Source organism: Bos indicus, chromosome 11 (assembly GCF_029378745.1).
Source record: "Bos indicus isolate NIAB-ARS_2022 breed Sahiwal x Tharparkar chromosome 11, NIAB-ARS_B.indTharparkar_mat_pri_1.0, whole genome shotgun sequence".
Lineage (NCBI taxonomy): Eukaryota > Metazoa > Chordata > Mammalia > Artiodactyla > Bovidae > Bos > Bos indicus.
In genome coordinates, this window is record NC_091770.1 from 29,147,056 (window position 1) to 29,168,762 (window position 21,707).

At 50.8% G+C, this 21,707-nt stretch overlaps 1 protein-coding gene across 2 annotated transcripts in view; it reads left to right on the plus strand.

Annotated features, from left to right (window-relative positions):
* TTC7A (tetratricopeptide repeat domain 7A) overlaps positions 1–21,707 on the plus strand; it is a 122,848-nt gene that overhangs the window by 30,907 nt on the left and 70,234 nt on the right. For both annotated transcript variants that reach the window (XM_019970104.2, XM_019970106.2), the window contains 5 exons: positions 1,327–1,457; positions 3,634–3,749; positions 17,365–17,443; positions 18,257–18,414; positions 19,022–19,085. In XM_019970104.2, coding sequence (XP_019825663.2) covers positions 1,327–1,457; positions 3,634–3,749; positions 17,365–17,443; positions 18,257–18,414; positions 19,022–19,085 — 548 coding nt within the window. The remainder of the gene's footprint in view (positions 1–1,326; positions 1,458–3,633; positions 3,750–17,364; positions 17,444–18,256; positions 18,415–19,021; positions 19,086–21,707) is intronic.

Here is a 21,707-nt window from a genome sequence, read left to right on the forward strand (position 1 = left end):
ATGAGAAAGATCTGAGTTCTGCCCCCTGAGAACCACCATCTAGGACAGCACTCTCCAGTCAGGACTGTGAGTTGCACATGTCAGGAGGACAATTTAAGCAGACTTTGACCCCTCCCCTGCCTTGAGGGAGAAGTCGGGGAAGTGATTTATTGGTGCATACATTGGAAGGTTTCAGGGTGTAGTTCTTCAGGTTCAAACTCTTTAGGAATCTGCCCTTTACCATCATGTCTCATCTCTGCTCTGTGTAGACTTCATTTTTTTTTTTTAATGACTAAGCGTTTAGTCAATCTTTTTCCTGTCTTAAAACAACAACAGATATAAATATAGTTGTTTTCCTTCACAGCTTTCTCTTCCTGCTTTCTTATAATTCTGGGATTTTTGTTTTTGTTTTGACTTTAGAGTTACGTTTTCTTATATTTAAATTTTGGTAAGAAGACACATATGTATAAAATACACCATCTTAACCGTTTTCAAGTGTAGCATCACATTAATGACATTCACATTATGTAGCTTCGTTTTAAGGTCAGCTTTCCCTAACAATTCCAGTCTGACCTCTTAGCAGCTTAACAAGCCCAGTGGAAGGGGTGAGAATTCTGGGATCGGGTCCTCTTGGCCCCACCTGGCCAAGTGCACACCCTAGCCAATCACTGTGGGCTTGATGATAAGTCAGCCTGGATCACATGCCTGCCCTGGAGGTGAGATAGGGGCTGAGGCTGCGGGATGGACACTCAAAGGGAAAGTGAGGTGCTGCTGCTGAAAGAATGGGAAGTGAATGCCAGGGACACAAAAACAGATTCCCCTGCAGGCACATAGGACCTGAGTGTGTAACGAAGGCAGGGTAGAGATTGGTTGGTTCCTCAAGAGGTCTGTGTGTAAGTGCTGTGTAATCAAGCATCTGTCATGTGCAAGGACTGTGGCAGTGTGACAGTCCAAAGAGACTCATTTGCTCAAGTTGAACTACTGGGGGAGAGAAGAGTTGGATGTAAATAACCGCTCCAGGATGTAGATGTGGTGAGTGCCTGGGGAGGGGTCAGGATTGCTTCGTGGAGTGCTGCCTGGAAGGCCAGGCAGGAGTTGGGCATACGGGTACCACCAGTGTGGTTCCCCACATGGGGCACGGGTGCCTGCTGTCTGCCCACTGCTTGATGCCAGCCGCTGCTAATGCCATTCTTGCTTTAGGCCCTCCCCCGCTTCCCTGGACCTCTGCCTCCCACTGGCTGCTCCAGAGTCTCAGATGAGACCACCCTGGGCGCCTGAGAGGGGGCTGGAGTTGGGTGCCCCCACCTGCAAGCAGGGCAGGTCCGAAGTGCGCCCCTCCTCCTGCAGGCCTCTCCCTGGAACGCCTGCCCAACTCCATTGCTTCCCGCCCCCGCCTGACCGAGAGGGAGGAGGAAGTGATCACCTGTTTTGAGAGAGCCTCCTGGATCGCTCAGGTGTTCCTGCAGGAACTGGAGAAGGTAAGCTGGAAATGACAACCCCGTCGTCATCACTGCCGTCTGCTGAGCATGTGTATCTGTGCACCACCCAGCCCTCCAGTCTCGCCAACTAACCCCATAGGTTATGCTTGTGCAAATTAGAAAAGAGGGCCCTGCACCCATCCTTAAGATGCTCTGGAAACTCCTTATAGTACCCTGATCCTGTTAGCATGAGACTCTTTACTGCCAGAAAACAGTTTTACTAAATAGAAGAGTCCACACTGTCTGTGGGGAGCCGGCAAACTCCTTGATGAGCTCAGCTCGTATGACCAAGTTTGACAGCCCTGTTTGAGACAGCCCTCACAACAGCTCTATGAAGTAGGTATTATATGCATCCCTGTTTAATAGATGATTCTTAGGTTAGTCTGTTTGCCCACTCCTCTCCCCTTGGAGGGCTTTCCCGGGTGGCTCAGTGGTAAAGAATCCATCTGCCACTGCAGGAGACACAGATTCAATCCTGGGTCAGGAGGATCCCCTGGAGAAGGAAATGACAACCCACTCCAGTATTCTTGCCTGGGAAATACCCCCATAGACAGAGGAGCCTGGCGGGCTACAGTCCATGGGGTCTCAAAGAGTTGAACATGACTTAGTGACTGATCACCACCACCCATTCCCCTTGGAAGGGCGCAGTCAGGCCAGTCCTTGTAGACAATCTTCTCAACTCTCAGGTGCCCTGGGAGTCCCTTACTGGCTCCCCTGGTGGGAAAGAGGCCCATTCTTAAAGCTGCAGAAACAGGACTCGAGTGTATTTCCTGGCACAGGTCCACGTGGAGACTTGAGTTGACCTCTGCCAAGGTCACATGCAGTGTTTTAGAAGCTCTTCACATTTGAATTATATATGGTTTGAAGGAAGCATTCAGGAAAAAGAGAAAGTCACCCATTCAGTAGAAGCCTGGCCTTTGGACTCATTAAAGGGGATGATGCAGGCGATGAGCTGTAATGGTCTTCAGGGCTGGAATCAGCACCCCGGGGACTCTGGGCTCACAGATGGGCCTCGATAACTGGTTATGTGGGTCCAGGGAGGGCAGGCCGTGGAACCCTGTGCATTCTTGGCAAGACTGGGTGTGCCTTCTAAGACCCAGCCCCAACCTCTGAGGAACTAAGAATCCTTCTTAAACCTACGTCAGTTTTTTAAAAATAAGGCGGATGGCTCGTTAATTTTTTTCCCCTTGGATCAGAGAGGGAGGTGGCATAGTGAAGGCAGGCCCTCCCAGAGCTGAGCTTAAGTGACAGCTCAGTTAATAATATAGTTGTTCCTCAGCTTCCCCAGAGACCCGGGGTCAGCCATCCAGCTGTTCTGAGGTATGTGACAGGGCCAGTGCAGTGCCTGGCGTTTGGTAGGCACTTGAGTGCTTGTTGAATGAATGTACCAATAAATACAGAGCCCGGAATGTGTAGCTGGCCAGACTTGAGTCTGAGATCATGGCTCAAGCCAGCTTTGTGTTCTCAGGCACTTTCTGAGCCTCAGTTTCCTCTGAAGTGCAAATAAAACCAGCATTGAAAGGCTGTTATGGGCATCTGGTATTTGCATGCAGAGAATGGTTTAGACTTATTTTATTTATTTATTTTTTCTGAAGGGTAGTGTTTTATTTGAAAGACAGCATGGACTTCATACATATCCCTTATCAATGCCTTTAAAACCAAACAACTTTAAAATTTAGCAAGTTTCTCCAAGTACAAAAATACACGTTTATTACATACGGTAGTAAAATTTGTCAAGATACACAAAATCAAAGCATTTTAGATAAAGCATTGGTCTAATATATTATAGATTGACAGAGTATAATAAAAATGACATGTAGTCTGTCTTCAAATCATACAATATAATACTTAGTGGGTAGGAAACTATCCACTCAGTTTAAAGCATAGAAGATGCTGAGGTTCTTCCGTAACCATTGCTAGTCTCTGTGTTCCCTTAGATACTCCTGTAACATTTCATGTGAATAGTTAATATTGCTGGAAAGTATTATATTGTAGACTTACTTTAAATGGAAGCAGGTCAGGTTGCATTTGGTCTGAATACTGAGCTATGTGTCCCTGAGGTGCCTGGGGGCTTGGGAAGTGCTGGAGCCGCTGCCACCGCCTGGGCTGAGCCTGGCCCCAGCCCCTCAGCCTTGGAACCTGCAGACAGCAGCTGTCTCTGTGTCCCCCTTGCTAGGTCACAAGTAACACCACATCCCGGCACCTGAAAGGCTCGCACCCAGTCGACTACGAGCTCACCTACTTCCTGGAAGCCGCCCTCCAGAGCGCTTATGTGACGAACTTGAAGAAGGGGTAGGTCGCCGGCAGACGAGCAGGATCTGGTCATTTCTTCCCATCCTGGAAGCTGCTCACAGTGGTCTCGCTGAATCAGGTCCCCCTTGTCTCTTGGGGATGTGTGTGTGGACTCCCTGGAGAGGACAACGGGGGGTTGGCTTGTTCCTGTCTTGTCAGATGAGCGTGCCCAGGAGCTTGGGACCGGGGCTGGGCTTCAGGAAGCTGCTGAAGCAGTGAAGCCTGCACGTGTTGCAGGATGGTTGTCTTTAGAAGCGGAGGTTCCGGGAGCCTGACGGGGTATGGGAAGAGTGAAGGGCAGTGAGCCAGGCGGTCTGGTGGTGGTTGCTGTCGCCTGAAGTGTCAGCTGGTCATTTCGCTTCTCTGAGCCTCATTCTCTCCAAAATATAATGGAAAAGGCAATTCCTGCTTGTTCCATCTTTCAGGGGGCTGTGAGATGCCAGGGGAGATGTGAAAGTAAAGGCTTGGCATTGTTTTGGGGGTGCAACTGCCTGCATATGAGGTGGCAAGAAGCTCGTTCTCCTGTGTGTTGACTGGAGAGCCCTGGGATGCACAAACATGGGCCGAGAACCCCTTTCTTAGTCTTTTGCTCCTTGGGGTTAAGAAGCGCGCCCTCCTTGTGAAGACCTGGTGGATGTTCCCACCTGCTGGGGTTGGGGCTGGGGTGTAGGTGCCAGGCCCAGCGTGGTGTTTCACGGGGTGCATTGGGTGGTGGTGGAGATGGAAGAAGAGGCAACCCAACCTGGGAGGGTGTGTTGCTGGCAGTGTTGGGTCTTTGGCGGTTCTACAGGGCTCAAGGCCTCCACCAGGCCGGAGACTGGCAGGCAGGGGCCTGGGCTTCCTGTGCCCCGAGTCCCTTAGCATCATTACCGCCTTCTGCAGACACTGGAGGGGCTGTGAGGACGTCCAGGCAAGCAGGGGGACTGGGGGAGTGGGGACTCGTGTGCTCGATGGAGGTGGTCACTGTGCAGGCTGGGCGAACACCTCGCCTTTCTCAGGCCTCCCAGGCGGAGGTGGGCCTGCCACACAGGTTCCCTCCTCCCCACAGGTGAGGAAACAGGGTCGGGATCAGCTTTCTTTGCTCTGACTGGCTCGAGTCCTCTGAAGCCCCTGGGTCATTTTTGGTGTGATTCATTTTGTTAAATTCCACTCTATTCATTCTTTTAACATTTTTGGAGTAGAAGACTCTTACACAGGAAACCAAATTAAAAAGGTACAGGAGACAATAAGTTTTCCTTCCATCTCCACCCCCTGCCTCCTGGTTCCTCTGTAGGCAGTGTTCCTAGGCTCTTGTGTCATTCCAAGATAGTTAGCAGCGTTCCTAAGTGATTATATGCATGTAGTATTTTCTTCCTTTTTAAAATACATATTCTCCCATTTGCCTTTTTGCATTTAAAATGTATCTCTTGGAGATTGTTCCACATCAGAGCTGCCTTTTCTTCACATTGCTGCATAGTATTTGCAGTGCCCTGTAGTTCATATGTCCTACTTCAGATGTCCTCAGTTTACTGGGAACTGGTTTACTCAGTTCCCGACTGAGGAACAAATAGGTCACTTCCAGACTTGGGCTCTTTTCAGCATATTCCAGAGTCCAGAACAGAACCACACCGGTGCATTATTTCAGTGGGAACCTACAGGGTAAATTCTAACAGAGGGACTTTCTGGATTAAAAGGTATGCGCATTGGTCATTTCACTAGAGATGGCCAGCTTAGACCTCACGTGTGTGTTAGTCGCTCAGTCGTGTCCGACTCTGCGACCCCATGAGCTGTAGCCCGCCAGGCTCCTCTGTCCCTGGTATTCTCCAGGCAAGAATACTGGAGTGGATTGCCATTCCATTCTCCAGAGGAACTTCCCAACCCAGGGCTCAAACCCTGGTCTCCTGCCTTGCAGGCAGGTTCTTTACCATTTGAGCTACAGGGAAGTCCTGCTTGAGCTACAGAGATGGCCAGCTTGGACCTCGTAGGGGTTTCCATTCCTGTGCCACCAAGATGTGTGGGAGAGGCTGCTCTGTAAGCTCTCACAGCGCAGTGCAAGCTTTTTTAAGAAAAGTTTTATTGAAATATAGTTGATTTACAGAGTTGTGTTAGCTTCAGGTATACAGCCAAGTGCTTCAGTTGTACATATATGTACATGTATTTGTCTATATTCTTTTCCTTTACAGGTTAATACAAAATATTGATTATAGTTTCCTGTGCTATACAGTAGGTCCTTATTGGTTATCTATTTTTTATATAGTAGTATGTGTATTTTAATCCCAAATACCTAATTTTTATCTCTCCCTTCCCCAAAACGAACAATTTATTGATCACTCCTTCCTTCCTAGTTTATATAAGTAATATGTTTATGGTGGAAAATTTGAAAAATACTGAAAAATACAAAATAGACAAATTAAAAACCACATATTCAATCTTCATATCAGAAACTGGCAAATTATGACCTTTTGACCAGTCACCTGCTTTTGTAAGGTTGTTTTTAAAACACAGCTCTCCCATTGGTTTAGATAGCTTTTAGATCTATGGCTGCGTTAGAGCAACTACAGAGTTACATGACTCCAAGCCTAAGATATTTACAGTCTGACTCTGTACAGAAGAAAATTTTCCAGCTCCCATACTCCAGATAATCACTATTAATATTTGATATATGTCTTTTCACATTTTCCTATGTATAGATATACAGGTGTATTTTTTTCTTTTTTTTTAAACAGCAACAAAACAGTATCATAATTCATAGGACGCTGCTTTCTGGCCTGCGTTTTCCACTCAGGGCTTGGTTGCAAGCCTCTTTTCTGCCCTTGCTCATCGCTTTTCCCTATGAAGTTGCTCCCTGTGGGGTCAGGGGAAGATGACCAGGCCCACCCTGCAGGTGGGCTTAGAACTTGGTGGGCTACGTGGCTGGGACGGTCATCCTTGAGCTGGGCTTTGAGGGAAGGGAGATTCCCAGGGACAGGAGGAATCTGGGTGGGGCAGAAGATAGGATGGGGCTGAGGATTCTAGATGGGGAACTTGGGACACTCCAAGGCAAATACACCTGGGAAACAGTGAGTTAAAGACTTCCCAAATCCTGTAGGAACTCCAAGGAGCTTGAATGCAGCTGGTAAATTTTCAGGAGGAGCCAAAGGCGTGTAAAGTTTTCAGCTTGGTTTGACATGGAGCCCTTGTTTGGGATGGAACTCTGAGGGGGATCAGCCGGCTGGAGGCATGGTTTCTGGCCCAGGTAGCTTTTCCATCCAGCAGGCATTCCAGTCCCATCAGAGCCACATCCCATTTGGGGTGTTGGAAGCTCTGAGCTTCAGCGCTTAATACCTGGAAGAGAAGGAAGCAGAGTCCTTGCCCAGAATGCGGAGCAGGCCGTGGCGAGGCCACTCCCCGGAGGCAGAGGTGGCTGAGATGGCCGGAGGTGGGCCCGGGCCTGGGGACAGGTGGTCCTGCCCCAGCTGGACCCCAGCCTGGAGGAGACCTGTGCCCCTTCCTTTCCCCCTATCCTGCCCTCCTGATAGAGGCAGTGGGTTGCCCCACAAGTCCTGTCCTCCAAATGGTAAGAAAAGGGAAACGGTCCCGGCCAGGGACACAGGCTCCCTCCTTGCTCTTCCCTCATACGCGAACACCCAGCCCAGCACCCTATTTGTCACAGCTGCTTAGAAAGTCATTATCATTTATTTGTATTATTTTTTAGAAGCACTCCACAGCTAGATGGGCAGCTGCCTCAAGCTTTAAATTTACACTTACAAAGAAAAAACTCTCAAGTGCTAGGCCAGGGAGGTGGTGGTGTCCCCATTTGGGATGCAAGGATCAGGAGGCCCAGAGAGCCGAGGCAGTTTTCTTCCCAAGGGTGGTACTGGCCTGGGTGCCCCTGGGTGCCTCACACCAACCAGGCCAGGCAGGTGGGGCCATTGGGTGGCACCCTGTCTCCTCTAGCTCCATCCACCATCTGCTATTTTGTTCTTATTTGATTACTGAACCTCAGTTTCAGTGAGATGGTGACCTGGCAGGCTGGTTCCTGTTTTTACTGCTCAGGCAGCTGCCACCTGGCTGGTTCCCTTTAGCAGGAGACTGTTGTCACCCTGATTTTGCAAATAAAGTTTTATTGGCACATAGCAACACCCATTATTTGCATATTGTCTCACCCACAGAACTGAGTAGTTGGGCTTGAGACTGGATGGCTAGTCCTAAAATATTTATTCCCTGGCCCTTTACAGAAAAGAGTTTGCTGACACCTGCTCTCTGCTTAAGAACTCCTTCCTGTCAGGGCCTCTCGCAGGAGAAGAGGTGCTCTTTTTCTGTAGGGGAGCCCTGTGGAGCAGAGGAGTAGATTTTGGGGGGAGGGGACAGTTCTTTTTGATGGCATTGCATGGCTTGTGGGAGCTTAATTTCCCGACCAGGGATGGTACCTGGGCCGCAGCAGTGAAAGCGCCAAGCCCTAACCACTGGACTGCCAGTGAGTTCCCCAGGTGGTTCAGATTTTAGCGTTCTGTGCCCTTCATTCATTCATAAGGAATACTCCTTTTGCTAATACATGCCACGCGTTAAGTGCTGAATTTGTGCATTGCTTGCTTGTGTACTTTGTCTTTCCAGCACTCCTCTGAGGTAAGTACTGTCATTCACATCCCCACTTGACAGATGGGAAACTGAGGCACAGAGAACACAAGTGACTTGTCCGGAGCAGAGCTAGGACTGTGTATGCTGGTCTTGCCTCACACCATTAACCACCAGGCTACACTGCCCACAGCAGATACCAGGTTAAGACCCCATGGCCACCCCCTGAGGTGCTCACAGCCTGCCACATGTTCCTGCGAGTATGCCCCTGCTTGGTGTGTGTGGTCTCAGCTTCTGGTTTGAAGAGTCGGTGGTCATCAGAGCAGGGCTGAGGAATGGGGAGGCACTCAGTGACCCTGAGTGCACTCTTCCTCTGCCCCCACCCTCACCTCTAACAGGGGGTCTCTGTCTTGCATCCCAGGGTGTGAGGGTCCAAGAGGAGAGTGGGAATGAAAAGACACTGGCGTATGGAATTCAGAGCACTGTTAACTCCCTCTCCATTGAGCTCCCCTTCCTTTCACCCCTCAGGGCTGCCTGCTCCCTTCCCCATACCGGTTTTTCTGCTGGTGTGACGAGGTCAAGGTGAGCATCTTGGACAGCCAGGAGGGAAGGAGAGAGCCAGCAGTTGTCAAGCACATGCTGTGTGCCAAGCTGGACCATGTGCTCTGTGAAGGAGGTCATGTGACCCCCGGGGCCAGGGCTCAAATGAACTTGAGTCAGTTGCTTGACATCACTCCCTGGGGTTCCAGCTTCAGATTTGAGTGGCCTGGAAACCCACGCCACTTAAGGTTTCGGGGGTGTCAGAGGGCAGCCATGGCACCTGTGGGGTGTGTGGGAGAAGGACAGGGTCCTGATGATCCTTGCTGTGCTGAGTCAGGGCTCCGCTTCCTTCTCTGGGACCCTGAGTCACATTCTTAGAGAGTGGCTCCTCTTCCGGAACCAGGCCTGCTCCTCCCTAGAGTAGGCCTGCTTCCTGCCCTGTCTTTGTTCCGCACACTCAGGCTGTGTGCGTCTGTGTGTGTGTGTGTGCGTGCACGCACCCCTTGTGGGCAGAGGCATTAACCAACCATCACCCCTCCGGGAAAGCCCACGTCATTTTGCTTCGTTTTCTGTGGCTGTCACTTTGTTCCCCTGTCTTTGTCCTCTATCTCCTGAAGCACAAATTTTGGTCCTTAAAGCCAGGATGCCAACTCCCCCAACCCCTGCTCCACCCTGCCTCCCACATATAGACAAATAGAGATTGAATCATCATTTGTTTCCCAGCGAACAGCCCGAACATTTGAAAGCCTGAGTGTGAGGAGCAGTTCTCAGGATGTTGGCAGCAGCTCGGTCCTTCCCTCTCTGTTTCCTATGAACTCATCCAGCCCAGAGGTGACCCTGGAATGTGACAAAGATAAAGTAGTCCCGGGTGCCTGGGTGGGCTTTGAATAATGTCTTTACACCTTTCTTCTTGATAGTCGCCAATATTTGTTGAATACTTACTGCATGTCAGGCAGAATGCTGATGCCTTTACATGTAATCCTATAAAGTTGGAACTAGTAATATCCCCATTTTCCTGAAGGAGAGTTTAAGGAACTTGCCCAAAGTCACAAGGCCAACAGTTGGTGTTGCCTCCAAACCTGGTGCTGAACTGTCTGTCCCACCCCACAGCCTGACCGCACTTGAGAACCACTGTCTTAGCTCAAGGTGCAAGAGGCAGGGTCGGGGGGAGACTGGGATGCAGATACCTGACACCCCCGTCACCGTCTCTGGAGCAGCCCTGGAGAGTCTTTTAAAGGGCTCCAGAGCCGTTTCCTGGTGGTTAAATTTCACTCCCATTGTCTGGGCTCTTGGGGTGTTTGGGAAGAGTTGGGGAAAGGTGGCTAAGATGGAAAAGCCCTGAGGAGAGCCCAGCAGCTCATCTCCCAGCTTGCTGCTGAGAGCCCTGAGTGTCGCCCCCAGCCGCCTGGGCCGGATGAGGACCCTCCTTACAGAGCCCGCGTCTGAGCGGGAGCTGTAGGAGCCGTGTGTGGACGGTGGACAGTGCCCTGTGCTGGAGGAAAAGAAGGCAGGGAGCTGGGCGCCGCCTGGGACAGGGTGGACTCTAGGGAGACACTGTGTTCTGACAGGCTGGGCGGAGTGGAGTCCCTGGGGCTCCGGCACTGTTGGGTGTTAGAGGACATTTGTTAGGGCCTAAAGAACAGGGGGAGGTGGTGGTATCTGCTTCTCAGACTCTGGGCTGGAATCTGAGAGCCGGAGCTCATTCCCATGTGGGCATGGTGTGGACCCAGGCTCCAGAGGATCAGAGGAGACCCTGCTGAGAACGGGGTGCTCAGCCCCAAGGGCCAGATGACCACGAGTAGTGCTGGCTCCCAGGGCCCAACCTGTAGAGAATTGAGGATTGATTCCTCCAGTTGAGGATCTGAAATAACTTAAAGGGTGTGGTGCTCTCCACTGTGCAGTGTGAGTGGTGTTTGCTTGGCCTCCAGACAGTGCTTCTCCTTTAACCCTGAGCTTCACTGAGGCCTGGGCCTCCCTCATGCTGCCCGCTTACTCATTCAGTGTCTGAGGGACATTCATTTTTTCCAAGGGCCTTGCCCTATTGATCCAGCAGTTAATTTCCCCAGCTGACTCCTGCCCCTTGCTCTGTGACTGATGGCAAAGTTCCTAATTGACCTGGGACTGAAAGTGCTGGCCCGAAAGTCCCGAGTTAGAAGGCCCCTCCCCAAGGGCAGGGACCTGGGGTACCTGGGTTCCACTTCCCCCTCGCTGCCACCAGAGGGCAGCCGTGGACTCTGGTTGGAGCCTCGCCCCAGGCAGTTCTGCGGATGCCGACTACCAGGAGGAGGCATCTCTCAGTTGGGGGTTGGTGAGCCCAAGGTCTTGGCTGTGGGGGAGGCTTGGTTCTCCTTTGCATGAAGCAGTTCCAGGAGTGAAGCAGCAGCGGGTAGCTGAGGGTGGTGCAATGCCAGGGACACTGTTGATGACCCTGACCTCACTAGAACTGGGTCTCTGAGCATCTCCCAAGAAAAGAATGTGAGCTGACTTGTCTCCTTCCCCCACAGTGGGCAAGGGGCCATTTCTCCTTAGAGTGTTTTTTTTTTCCCTTCTGTCTCCCTAGATGTACAGAGCCCATTCTTGGCTCAGGTCTGGCAGCCAGCTTGGGTTATGTGGGTCGAACCAGGTGGGCTGAATGTTTTGTGCGTGCTTTTTAAAAAGTTTTCTATTTTTTTTTAAATCAATAAAGCAATATATGTTCTTTGTACCAAAACCAAACAATAGAGAAGGGAATGAGAAGGGAATGTGTGTTTTCTAAGGGAGTTGCAGGGCTTGGCAGGCTGTGAAGCCTTATGAAAACACCCTCCCTTTTACTGTGTGTGTGTGTAGGTACCTTAGAAAACCCAGCCTGCTATTAAGTATAACCCAGTGAAGGATGTGTCCAATCAGCAGTAATTTAGTATTCTCATCAGCCACCCAGTATCTGCAGTGCTGGGGGAGGGCAGGAGACGGATGGCTCAAGGGGGCATCCAGGGAGCAGAGTCACCCAACGGCAAAACCCAGGAGAGCCTCCTGGTGGTCACGGAAGAGACCTCTTTAGGCAAAGGGAGAACTTGGAGGCCCATCAGAGAAGGCACATCCTTCCAGCCTCTCTCAATGCACAGTCTTTACTTATTGTCCTTACCACCACCCATCCCCGACCTCGCTAGAACAGTCCCCTTGCTTGGATGTCCTCAGGGCCCTGCACGGAAGTGTCACAGTCTTTTTCTGGGGTTGAGAGTGAAGAGGAGAGCTTTAGTTTTTGAAAATGATGATGTGGTTCTGTGGCAGGAAGGAGTAGCTTGATAACCATTTGAACTTCACCTGACCCTGTCTTCTGGTTCAGTTCTCCAGCTGTTGAGACCTGGCTGTGCATTTCTGGGTCTTTGACCAGAAACATCTCATACACGATTAGCAGTGCCAGCCCTGAAACAGAGACTTCTGGCCGGGGCCATGCATACCAGAGCCTGTTTAGGTTCCATTCAGTGGTAATTCCATGTATTTTCTCATTCCCTGTTTCTCATTCTCTCCCTCAAGAAAATTTGTTGAGCACCCTACTGTATGCAAAATATTTTGCTAAGCTCTTGAATAAATCAGGAGCATGGCTAAATTTATAGACCATGAGCTCCTTACGTGCAAGCCCATAAATGAGCTATTCATTTATCATCAGTCTCTTAATTCATTCCCCCTGTACTAGTTGGATGCCTGTTGAGAACAGGTAGTTGGTGTTCAGTATCCAGTTCAGTTCTGTCACTCAGCTGTGTCCGACTCTTTGCAACCCCATGGACTGCAGCGCTCCAGGCTTCCCTGTCCATCACCAGCTCCCGGAGCTTGCTCAAACTCATGTCCATTGAGTCGGACAATATCCAGGTACTTGGTATGCCGTGAGCCCTTTGAAAAGACTTAGTCGAGGGAGTCCTGGAGGTCAGATAGCCAGGAAAGGGAAGTGTAACTGTGCCAAGTCAGAACACCGTTGTCTTTCTGGAGGGTCTGGTTAGCTAGAAGGGAGTGAAATCTGAATCCCTTGGTGCCTGCAGGGAGCCCACCTTTTCCATTGCGTGAGTGATGGCCTGAAAAGGCAGGCGTCTTCAGGGCTTTAATTTTCCCCTTGGAGAATGGATGGATTTATTCCACAATAATTTCTTGAGTGCCTCCTGTGTTCCAAGCATTGAGCTGGTACCCAGAAATATGAAGCTTCCCTCACCAACCTCATTAGAAGTTGCAAAGACTGAATGAGATAAAGTGCTTTCCAAAATCCTCCCCACTGCTTGCTGTTGACCAGGGGCCCTGGGGAGCTTGCCACCTCCTTGCATAGCCCACCTGCAGGCCACTCTAAGACAGGTTGTTTCCGTTGACCCATGACTGCACGCACATCTCTTTCTCTCTGCTCCTGACCAGCCAGGGTTTGCTTGAGTTGGAATCCATGGCCTCCTGGCTTGTCTGCATGCAGCCTGATTCTGGGCCAGGGTTTGTTGGAGGCTCCTGATTGGATATTGTTTAAAGTGGCAGCTTTGCTCAGAAAGGTCAATGTGAGAGATTGGAACAAAGAGATCTTTCAAACTGGCCTCTCACGGGGTTCAGAAAAGTCCCAGCTCTACCTGGCATCATCAGTTTAGACCTGCGACAGGATTATTCAGGCTGGTGGGAGAGACCCCAGCTTGTTTCCCATTTCCTGGAGGGGTGAGCTGAGGGAGAGGGGCATTCCTGACATTTCAGAACAGATCAGCATTGGCCAGGAGCCTGGGTCTCTCCCTGTCTAGCTCCGGCCACCGGAACCTTTGTCGGTTTTTCTCTTTATCTGCATTCAATAAAAATTGGAACTTACCCAAAAGATGCCTAAGGGTGATTACTTTGCTAAAAAATTCTTGGAAGCTTATTTAGATGCCCAGTTCCCTTACAGATTTGAAAACAATAAAAATATACAACTTTGGGAGCACAAGATCTTGTTAAAATACAGTGCTTATTCCTAAATTGTGTGTGTATTGGGAGAAACAGGATCCCTGGGAGTCTGCATTTCTCCCAAATCCCCAGGCAATGCCAGTACTGCTGACCTGGGAGTACTTTCTGAGTGTTGATGATATAGAAACTACAGGCAGAGAGAGGACAGTCCTTGCCTTGCAGTGGGAAGAAGGGATCATAGTCCTTGTTGGCTCTGGCCTCCTGGTAGCAGCCTTGGCCAGGCTGCCAGGGAGGAGGCTGGCAGGTAGCCCACAGAGTGGAAAATCACCCACAGGTCCGGGGCACTCCTGGCTTCTTCTGGGCCAAAGGGGCCCTGGGCAGCCCCAGGGTCCAGCCTTCCTCAGCCTGTGGCCCAGCTGCTCCAGCAGAGCTCTCCCGCAGCTGAGTTCCCAGAGCCAGCCGTTTCCTGTCTTCTGAGAATTCATGCATCTTTTCTCACTCTTCTAATAGTGGTGGCCGTGTGGTTTTCCTCTCAGCTGCCCCTGCTGTCCACCTCTGGGTCCTTCTCCAAGGCAGAGTCCTCAGTGGGCTTGAAGGGCTTCTGCTGCAGACTCTTGCTTTCGGGCTTGGGGCTCCCAGCCTGTCCCTGGGTGTGGTCTGCCTATCAGGGAGTCCTATTCTTGTGTCCCCTGTGGGCGGGGCTGATGGAAGGAGAAAGATGGACACAAAACTGGAGCAGCCCCTTGGGTACTTCCTCCCCCTCTACTCATTAGCTTCTGAACTTCCGTGCAAAATAATGTGGCAAATTAAAACATAAGTAATGTGACCTTTAGGACCCAGATTAGAAAGGAAAATAGGGAAGATAGCTAATACTCAGTAAGTCTATACCACATGCCTGCTGTCCTCAGGGCTTCACATATATTCGTCTTCCTGACAGCACTGGGAGCAAATGAGGAATCCTCCTGCAGACAGGGAGACTAGAAGTCAGATTGGCTACCTCACTTTCCTAAGATTGCAGATTTAGGATCTGGCTGCAAAGCCAGGGTTTCCATGTCAGGTTGTTCCTCCTGGAACCTGATTGCTTAGCATAGGAGAACTGGAAGGCATTGAGGAATCGACTAAATCAGTGGTTCCCAAACTTGAATGTCATTGGGACCCTCTTGGAGTTTGATAGAACATGGATTGCTGGACTCCACAGCAGAATTTCTGACCCAGCAGATCTGGAGTAGGGATCCTCAGAATTTGCATTTCTAACAAGTTCCCCTGATGCTAATGCCGCTGGTCCCACCTTAATACCTCTAGTGGCACACAAATGGCTGTAAGTGATACACGGACTAAGGTTTTTAAAGTACTTCTGAAAAAAAAAAGTACTTCTGTATGTAATATTTGTTAGCAAAAAAGAAATGCGAAACCTGAAGCCAAACAACTTGTACACCAAATCCATGATTTCAGGTATGTTTGATGAAGGTGGGATGTCTACTGAAGTAAAAAGAAAGAAGATATTAAGAAAAGTATTGCACAAAGCAGTAACACTAATGGTGTACAGCTAGTAGCCAAAAGTGTAGATGTGGCATGTAGATGATAGGAGTCTGGGAGATGCTGTTTGAAACTGAAGGTGTGACTTTATAGAGGAGGGGGGCTGTGCGCAGTCCCCTGAAGGTGAACTCTGCCTTCAGTAGCAGCCCCCAGACAAGAAGTCTCTAAGGAGCCTGTGGTGCCCTGTGCTTCATGCCCTTCCTGGCTCTTTAGAAGCTCTGGACAGACTAGGGAAGATTGCTGTGATTCTTATTCTATCTCCCAGGTCTTAGTCTCCATTGTCAATCTTACAAACGGGGATCAAAATTTATAATGTTGCTTGCTTGCTTGTCAGAAACCAGAGGTTTCCGGAAGGCAAGGAATTGAGCTTCTGTCCTTTTATGGCTCCAAGCTCAAAGTCCCCAGGAATCTGTTTCATGCATAAAAGCTGCAGGAGGGACTCATGTGACTTCCCGAGTGGTCACCTTTGGCTTTTTATCCTCTTTCATTTCTAAATTTGCTTCCCTGGCAGCTACTGATTTTCCTTGTGATCTAGAGAACCCCCCAGAACAAGTGAGGGCATTTGCTGAGCACATGCTGTATGCCCAGGCTGAGCTTCAGGAACAAGACAGGAACCCTGCCCTCAGGGGGTGCAAAGTGCGAAAGGGGGTCAGCCTGTAAATGGGAAATGACCGCAGTGTCATGCTTGCTTCGAAAGAGAACTTAACATGAGGCAAGAGCTACACAGTCAGGAGGGCCTGGGAAGGCTGCAAGGAGGAGGTAATATCGAAAGTGATGTGTAAAGACACAGGTGTTTTTTTTAAGGATGTGTAGGGGAAGGGGGAGAAGGCAGTGGCAACCCATTCTTGCCTGGAGAATCCCGGGGACGGCAGAGCCTGGTGGGCTGCCGTCTATGGGGTCGCACAGAGTCGGACACGACTGAAGTGACTTAGCAGCAGTAGCAGGGGAAGGGCTCTTAAAGGCAGTGAGGGAAGCCTGTGCCAAGACTTGACATAGGGAAAGTTGTTCAGAAAGGACTCAGGTGGTGAGAGATGCCATGGGAGAGAGGCAAGGAGCAGGCCTGACAGCCCTGTGAGGGCCTCAACTGGATTCTGTAAGCCTGGGGGGACCAACGAAAAGCAAACGTGGAGGGAAACAAGATGTCTCCTGCGTGTCAGGTGGAGTCCTCAAGGGACAGTGGCAGCAGTTTTTCACACTCAGGTCACACCCATCAGTGGGTTGCATAATCTACTTAGTGGGCTGCTGCGAGCATTTTTCAAAAGGGGAAGTCGCAGGAAATGTAAAATAGAACATATCAGTGGATTGCCGTGCATGTAGTAGAAACGTACTTCAGTTCTATGTAAGCAGTGTGTGCATATATATAGGGTTGCAATGTCAGGCATATTTCTTACTGTGGATCACACTTTAAAAAGCTTAAGGCTCAGAGGCCTGACTGGAGTGGGCGAGACCAGCTGTTGCTGTCATCTAGGCCCCAGGTGATGTAAGGACTAAGAGGAGGGGATGGATTCCAGTGTAGACCAGAGGTGGTGGGTGAAGATGGAGAATTTGAGGCTGACCTCAAGTCTGAAAGTTTGACACTAGCCCAGAGTACTTGGGCCAGAATGATATCTTTGAAATAACCCGATCCTTTTTTTTTTTTTAATTGAGGGTAATTTCTTTACAATTGTGCATAAACCACTTGTTGTGTTGGCTTCTGCCATACATCGACATGAATCAGCCATAGGTATACCTATGTCCCTTCCCTCTTGAACTTCCCTCCTTCCTCCCACCCCGTCCCCCCGCCCCCCCCCCCCCCAGGTTGTCACAGAGCAGCTGGTTGAGCTCCCTGCGTCATATAACAAATTCCCTCTGGCTCTCTGAAAGACCCAATCTTGGTCCCTTTCTGATGGTGAACTGGAGGCCTGGGTTTCTGGAGGGCTGTAGGAAAGAGGAAGCCTTTGTATTCTTTGATCAGTGAAGTCCTGGGCCCCTAGGATCCTGGTGTTACAGTTCTGACCTTTCTTACCAAGTACTGGATGTTGTCGGGTAACATTCAAATGGGCAGGCTCCTCCTAGCATCCTCAGGTTTGATGAGGATGTCTTTGTGGGAACTAGGCTGGTAACGACCCTGCTTCTGTTGTCTTCCCACTAGGAACATCGTGAAAGGCATGAAAGAGCTCCGGGAGGTGCTACGCACTGTGGAGACCAAAGCAACTCAGAACTTCAAAGTGGTAATGGAGGAGCCCCAGGGCTGGGTGCTGGCTCTGGCTGGTTTATTCAGGGGTTGATTTCAGCAGGAGGCTGCAGAAGTCCTAGCAGGCAACCCCTGAATCAGGGATGACCATATGTCGCGTGCACGTGTGCGTGTGTATCCTCCCCTGTCATGCTCACGGCAGACATTGCTAGTCAACCGCAGCATTCTTTTCCTCCAAGCCTGGGACACGCCCTCAGCATCCTTCTCATCACAGCACTGTGCATAGCCCCTCACATTAGATCAGTGCTGAAGCCTCCTGACATCCCTTCCTAGCACGGTGGTGTGCTACTTCTCAGGCTTTTGTTTCTGATCTTAATAAAGAACTTTGGCTCGCTTTCCTGCCCCACTTCAGGCCTGCCCTCTTAGGCTTTTATTCACCCCGAATCAGAGCCACAGCTGCTTCTCACTCTACACTTCTCTGTCAAATATCAGGAAGGTGTCTGGTGGAGAAAGCTGCTTGTACTAGGGGGCCTTACTCTCTGCAAGGGCCTGTGAACACTCAGAGCCATGCTGGGCTCCGTGGGGCCAGAAGGAGGAGGAAATGTACCTCTTGTCTAGAGAAGAAAGAGGACAAAAGATGAAGTGGGAGCCATCAAAGGCCAACGGAAGGGGTGGGGGCAGCTCAGTGCTAGAGGCACAGAGAAGGGAGGGGGCTCCTTGGGGGTGGAGTGGTGGGCCTCCTGGAGGGGCAGCACGTGGCCAGCAGGCAGATGTGGCCGGGCCGTGGGTGGAGGGCCCAGCAGGGCAGAGCCAGCGTGTGCCTGCATCTGAGTCCTGCCCTCTCTGCCAGATGGCCGCCAAGCACCTGGCAGGGGTCCTGCTGCACTCCCTGAGTGAGGAGTGCTACTGGAACCCCCTGTCTCAGCCTCTGCCTGAGTTCATGAGCAAGGAGGAGAATTCCTTCATCACGCAGGCCCTGCGGAAACCTCACCTCTACGAAGGAGACAAGTAAGCCCTGTCTGCTCAGGGGACCACTCCAAACTCAGGCCACCGTCCCTGGGGTCGGGTTCCCAAGGTGGCCCCTCTCTCTGCTCCACGCTCTCCTGCACTTTCCGCCCAGCTCCCTGCCAGGCAGGCTCCTTAGAACAGGCAGGAGCCGAGTAGACTAGAGAAGGCAGGGCTCACGGTGGGTGTAGGGGTCCTGTATGGCTTCCAAAGGCCAAACAATTATTCGAGGAGTTCCTGCTTTCATGCACTATCTGTCTCGTTTGTGCCAGTAATTGGAGGTGGGGTCTGTGAGCTTCTTTCCCACTCTTCTCTGCAGCTTGCCCCAGCCACTCACTGCAGGCAGCGCTGGGGGCTGGAAGGGGCATCCCCACCCCCACCCCAAGAGCACTGCAGTGCTTCCCACCCTCGCCCACCACAGCCTTTCAGGTCCATGACTCTGGGGCACGATAAAGAACTGCAGGTGGAATCCGGTGCCTGTGAATTATGCAGGGGAAGGTCACCTTACGAGGGCTGGTGCCGACGCCGGGGCAGAAGGGCCAGTGGGGCAGGCCAGCGTGCTGCTTGGTGAGGGCCACCCTGCAGCCAGATTGCCTTCTTTGTCCTCCAGCCTCTACTGCCCGAAGGATAACATTGAGGAAGCCCTGCTGCTGCTCCTCATCAGCGAGTCCATGGTGAGTGCCAAGGCTCTACCCAGGCCTCCAGCCTCCGCCCTGTGGGGGAAAGCTGCGGGGCTCAGGCTTAGAACACCAGGTCCTGACTGAGATCAGCCCCCCGTGGATGTCACTGCAGCAGGCTTTGCTTGCCCCCCAGGGGGTGTGGCTTGCTTATGAGCTTTAGGTGTGGTGTACAAGGCTGCCTGCGGGGGCCTGGGTCCTGTCCTCCAGTGACCAGGGACTAAGCTGACAAGTTCCTACCTCCTCCTTCTGGAATTAAATGATATCATCAGCTTGTCAACAGAATGTTGCATGAACAGCTGGGAGCTGGGTCTGTGGTGATGGAGGGGAGTGGAAGGAACGTGTAATTCTCATGGCACAAGGCCTAGATTCAGGTTCCAGCCCTGCCACTCAGTTGCTGATGGCCCTTGGGCAGATCACCTAAGCTCTGTGAGCCTCATCTCCTCACCTCTAAAGTGACAGTAACTCACAGGGGTGAGATGCCTGTACAAGTATGTATTCATACACTCGTGCCAGTCCTTTTTTAATCTTTATTGAATTTGTTTTAATATTGCTTCTGTTTTACATCTTGGTTTCTTTGGTCACAAGGTATGTGGGACCTGGGCTCCCCAACTAGGGATCAAACCCTCACCCCCTGCATTGGAAGGCAAAGTCTTAACCACTGGACTTCCAGGGAAGTCCCATGCCACTCTTAATTCAGAGTATCATCTACTTTGTGCCAGGCCCCTTCTGGATGCCAGAAAAACAGCAGCAGACAAAATGGAGAAAACTCCCTGCCCTCATGGAGCTTACATTCTAGTGAGGGAGGTGGGCAGTGAACAAATAACTCTTCAACTATCCAGGGTTTCAGGGCCTGAGTGCTGTGCAGAAATAAGGCGGAGGGGGTAAGGCGTGAAATACTCTCTAGATTTTTTCATAAGACCGCTTGTCCTGCCCCAGGCAGACACACATACACACGTGTGCATTCATACACGCACGCCTGTGCCACGGAGGCTCAGTGAGGGGAAGAGATGTGTTGGGTAGTCCAGGAGGTGGTGAGATAAAGGATGTGGCCTGAGGGGACTGGAGGAGGCGTGGGCAGGAGCAGCAAAGTCAGGTGTCCTCTGATGGAGGGGCCCCTCAGAGCTTATAAGCTGGGGACCCCTGGGTTGAGAACTAGGTTTCTAAAAATGATGCATCTGAGAGCAGTGACTGAAAGTGGAGTTTAAGAAACCAGGTCCCCCAAACAGCCAGAAACAAATGTCTCTTTGGACACCTGGACCTGTGTGATGCCAGGGTTTGTTTAGAGAACTCTGGTCAGTGGGTTGTCTCCAGCTGAGCAGGTCCTTCCTACAAGTAGATGGGGGGTAGGGGGGTGGGGGGTTGGGGTCACTGGATTAGGGGAGAAAGAGTGTATCCTTCCTCAGCCAGGTGGGGTCCATTCAAATCCAAGAGTGCCCAGGAAGGGGTGTGGATATTTGGATCCCAAGAGCAAAGTGGCCAGGATGTGGTCCTGAAAGATTTGCAGGGCGTGTGCTTGAGTAGGGGCATCTAGCTGGTTAGCCCAATGTGGGCGTAGCGGTACCAAGGCCAGATCTGGTTCTCATGGGAGAACAGTGCGCTTCTCACAGACTGAACCCCAGTTTATAATTATGGACCCTCAGCCGTAGACCAGCATCCCCTCCCTGCCCCCTACACACACCTCGGCCATCTCAGCACCTACACCATCAGGTAAGACTGCAGGGGAGTCACCTGCCTTGGGAAACGCAGGCCATCATTTTCACTTTCCTGTGCTGAGGGTTGCAGTGTTGTCTGCAGGTGGGACATCAGAAGGTGAAACTGGGAACATTTCTTGAGTCCTTTCTCTGCCAGTTTCCAAGCTGATCACCTCTTCTAGTAGGCACTGTGTTGAGCCATGTGAAAAGTAAGTTTCATATTGTTTAATCTAATATTACTATGTTCCCATCTTACAGATATGAAAAGTAAGGTCCAGGACAGATGTGTGTCTTGGTCAAGTTCATTTGTTGTTCACTTGTTAAGTCATGTCCGACTCTTTGGGACCCCCATGGAGTGTAGCATACCAGGCTCCTCTGTCCTTCACTATCTCCCAGAGTTTGCTCAAATTCATCTCCACTGAGTAGGTGATGCTATCAAACCATCTCATCCTCTGCCACCCCCTTCTCCTTTGCCTTCAATCTTTCCCAGCATCAGGGTCTTTTCCAAAGGGTCAGTTCTTCGCATCAGGTGGCCAGAGAATCAAAGCTTCAGCTTCAGCATCAATCCTTCCAGTGAATATTCAGGGTTGATGTCCTTTAGGATTGACTGGTTTGATCTCCTTGCAGTCCAAGGGACTCTCAAGAGTCTTCTGTAGCACCACAATTTGAAAGCATGAATTCTTTGGTGGTCAGCCTTCTTTATGGTCCAACTCTCACATCCATATGTGACTGCTAGAAAAACCACAGCTTTGGTCAAGGTCACATACTATAATCCTCGCAGCCATGATTCAAATCACGTCTGTGATTCACTGACTTGGTTTTCTCATCTGTAAAAGGGCCAGGGGGATAACTTTGATAATCAAGTGAGACAGGGCTTGGGAAGGGCTTTGTAAACAGGGCCTTGGCTGTCTGTATGAGAATGGTC